General features: G+C 42.1%; 1 protein-coding gene across 1 annotated transcript; it reads right to left on the bottom strand.

Annotated features, from left to right (window-relative positions):
- Positions 1-3113: 3113 nt before the first annotated feature.
- Positions 3114-3809, bottom strand: LOC149145619 (uncharacterized). The gene has a single exon (XM_089449416.1). It carries the CDS (start codon positions 3792-3794, stop codon positions 3129-3131), a length of 666 nt encoding a protein of 221 aa, XP_089305542.1. The 5' UTR covers positions 3795-3809; the 3' UTR covers positions 3114-3128.
- Positions 3810-4038: the final 229 nt, after the last annotated feature.

Genomic DNA, 4038 nt, shown 5'->3' with positions numbered 1-4038 from the left:
TCATAATTTTCATCGCTAGTTGAAAATTACATATTGTGGATGTTAGTAACATATGTTGTGTAAGTGGTCAAAGCCATTGATTTTGTTGTTCTATCTAAAAATGAATCTATCCCAAGCATGGGAGACTGTTTAAATAATTACATATGATATGTTCTGGAAATATATAGACATGAAATGTACAATAACAAAAATTAAATACATAAAAAAAGCTCCATATATGACATAAAATCAGGGCCTGTTGGCCCCATTCTGTTGCACGTCCTCATATGGCTGATGGTAGTAGCTATAGAATTTTTGATCAGACTATTCCCTAATCAACCAGATCCCCCGTGGCTGGTGCAAGGTTTCTTTGGATAGTTGATAAGAAATTTGGTTGCGCTCCCTGTATATATGATGACAAGAGATATAGTCAAAATGAGTCCTCAGCATCAATGTGTCATCCAAAATATGCCGGAGTGTGTGAGTGTGACATGCAGATTGATGATTAAACCAATTTATGATAATCTGTGAGTCACCAAAAATTTGTAAACGATGACATCCTTTCTCAAGTGCAAAAAATAATAAATGACGGAGAGTAATGAGTTCAGCAAAGTTGTTTGTCTCGTCCCCCAGACCCATCTGGATCTTATAGTAGTGGTTGTTAGTGATATGTAGGAGGATGCCCCCGCCACAACCATGATGTTGCGCCGAGCCATCAAAGTATGCCCATGGAGTATTACAGTCAATAGTCTCAGCAATGATGGTGCACACTGTGGGAACACGGTCATCCACCGGGATGCAATGATATATAGAGATAAGATGTGCAGTAACATGCATCCATCGGGGGGTGGTGTCAGTGAAAATGATTTTGTTCCTTTGTAGCCAAATACACTAGCATATCAAAATAGGTAGGTTTTGAATCCTGTGTGATTGTGCAGTCGTCCACCACAGATGTCAGGCCTCCAAGATGTCCACCCCGTGCCATCTAGTTTGAAGTTGAAGAAGTGCAGTTACTTCAAGCCAGATAGAAATAGTAAAAGGGAAAGTAAGAAAAAGATGGTCAACAGATTCCAGATCCTGTTTGCAGAGAACACACCAGGATGGTCCTTGATAGGATCACTTTTGAAGATTATCCCCAGTAGGAACCTTATTCCAGAGAATGCACCACATGAATAATTTGGCTCTAGGTGGCGCCTTCAATTTCCAGAGAACAGTCCACCACCAATCTGAGATAGGTGGTTTGTGATCTGAAAAGATATGAAGATAACCAAACTTTGGGGAGTATTTTCCATTAAGTGAGTGAGCCCATATAAGCTCATCATCCCCATCAGTAATCCTGACATGGGATTCCATAAGTGAATTTGTATATGATTGCCAGATGGGGGATGCCCAAAATGCCAGAAGATTTCCAGGCCTATCTGAAGATATTAGTGTTGCCCTGATCAACAATATGGGCCAGTCTAGTGAAACCTGCAGTTGAGAGATAGTGTATCAAATCCTGGGGAAGTTGATGTGCGTTCCCACAACCAGTCCATGGGTCCAACCCAATGCGAACCAGATTTCCATTGCCAATCTTCCAAGTCAATCCATCCCTGATATATACAAGCGAGTTTAGGACCGCCCTCCAAACCGTTGAAATATTTGTTCTGTCCCAGGAGGGAAGTTAGATCCAGTCGAGGGGATGGAGAGGGGAGATATACTTCTGGGTGACCACCTCTACCCAAAGATTCCTAGAGGTGAGGACATTCTAGCCCAATTTGGCTGCCAGGGCATTGGCAAATATATCTAGATTTTTCATACCCCATCCACCCCATTTTTTGGGGAGAGCTAGATTATCCCATCTAGCCCAAGCAAATATGTGCCCTTCATGTTTTCCCTTCCAAATGAATCTACAACACAGCTGTTGTATTCTACTAAGGATACCTTTCGATATCCAAGCAAGTGACATCCAGTATACCATAGTAGCTTCCAAAACCAATTTGATGAGGACAAGTCTGCCTGCCCTGGAGAGCCATCTATGGTGCCAAATATTCAGTCGCCTTTCGATTTTAGCCACCAGCCAAACCCAATATGCAATCTTGTATTTTGCAGGCTTTAGCTAAAATCCCAAATATTTGAGACCTTCTTCAAAGGGAAGAAAGGTAAAAGGGAAGTGTTGGACACCTAATCCTCAATGGGTTAGTGTGGAAGCTGAATAGACAAAAGGAGTCCAAGAGACCTTGGGATGTGAAACCCAACGGTCACAACATGTACTATAAATGTAAATCATTTGTTAATAAAAATTGTACTCTCATGTTTTATCTTTCATATTTCTCTTGCTGCCCATGTGTGTTTAACATGGTATCAGAGCGGGCGATTGCTGGTCCTGCTCCAATTTAAGCCACTAATTTTTGTGGTCATTTTCTGTGAGTTTGTTTCTAAACCTCAGCATTATCTAGACTCTCTGAAATCTGCAACTGTTAGAACGCAGGACCTAAATTGGGCTCTCTGCCCCACTAAATCTTGCTATTAATCATTCACCTGCCGCTGCACCTTATTATAGCCTGCCCCAGGCAGTGTCATATACGTTTTTGATATTGTTTGCACCCTCTGTCAAGAGACCTGCTGCAAACGCTGCCTCTCTGCGTGTCTTCTGTGCATAATTTTCTGCACCCTGGGCTCTCTGCCATAATAATTTTCTGCGCCCTCTTCTCTGACCGACCTTTTTTCACGCTGCGCTGCTCTGCTATAATATCTTCCTTGCATAATACCTTCTGGACGTTGCCAGAGGCGTTGGAGGAATTGTCAGTCGTAATCGTTGGAGGCAGACAAAAGAATCCTAATCCCTGTCTTGCTGTGAGTGTCAAAAAAAATAATCTGAACCCATGTCTATATTGGAGCCCTGCTACTCTTAAATAAACAAGATTTCTCTGGTTATTTTTTTGGATTCTATTACTTTGCCTTCAGAGACCAATCGAAGTGTTTCCCATATCCCTCAAGAATGTGCACCTAAGTGTGTTGTTGAGAGTGCCGCTGTTGAGTGTGTTGTTGTCTTGATAATCGTGCTTTACGTGCAGCATCTATGGGATGCGTTGACAGGAGATGAGTTGCACTGTTTTGTGCACAAGCACATTGTTCGAGCATGTGCTTTTTCTGAGAGCGCAAGCCTTTTACTCACTGGAGGACATGAGAAAATACTCCGTATTCACCTCGTTCTGATGAATATGTTCCAATGCCTGCTCTGCAATCTGAGAGTGGCTGTTATCAATATCTTCAATCAGTTCATTAATAGCCTCAATTACTCCATGCTTCAATTTCCAGCTCCTTGAGTTTTTGTCAGATTTGCTTTTCCCTTCAGACTCGCCTCCCGAAGAACGAGTGAGAGGAGCAGCTGCTGGGCTAGGTATAGATTCTAAAAGATTATGTAATGAGGGAGCTCGCAAAGCACTTCTAGATGCAGCAGCAAGAGCAGCTGCAGATAATGCCGAAGAGTTATCATGCTGGGTATCATCCTCATCATCACTGCCAGCAGAGACACTTAAACCTCCAACACCCGTTGTTGCCAAAGACACATCCTCCTCGTGAATTATATGTAATATATGTCTCACAATGTTCCCAACAGATAGCTCAACTGGATTGGCAGCTATAAGTTGCACGCCCACTGACTTTACAGCTTCAATAAGTGAAGCTACCTGATTTGAGTGTGGTACTCTTTGTTGAGAGATAACAGACCGTAGAAGAACTGCAGTTTCTCTAGCAGTGGCATGTGAACCCTCAACCTGTCGTCGCTTGAGCTTGACAACAAAATCATTAACTTCCACCTGTAGGTCAGGCATTTTTGTCGCTGTATCTCAATAAGTGCTTTGAAGATATGAACGAGAATCCTTCTCCCGATCAATTCGTCATGGAATGGATACGCATACATCCAGAGTCTTTATTTCTTAGTCATTCTCATTGCATCACTTTCACGATTGATTCCAGGAATAAATATTATTGTTAGTATATTTAACCTTTTGTCAGAAGTGTTTCTGCTCAACATCTAGGATTTGAGTGTGGAGACTTCCGTGAACAATTTTCGGA

This window comes from Pinus tabuliformis, chromosome X (assembly GCF_031772625.1).
Source record: "Pinus tabuliformis cultivar Carrire ecotype Pingquan chromosome X, CPIR1, whole genome shotgun sequence".
In the NCBI taxonomy this organism is placed as follows: domain Eukaryota; kingdom Viridiplantae; phylum Streptophyta; class Pinopsida; order Pinales; family Pinaceae; genus Pinus; species Pinus tabuliformis.
This window is presented reverse-complemented; position numbering and strand designations above follow the sequence as displayed.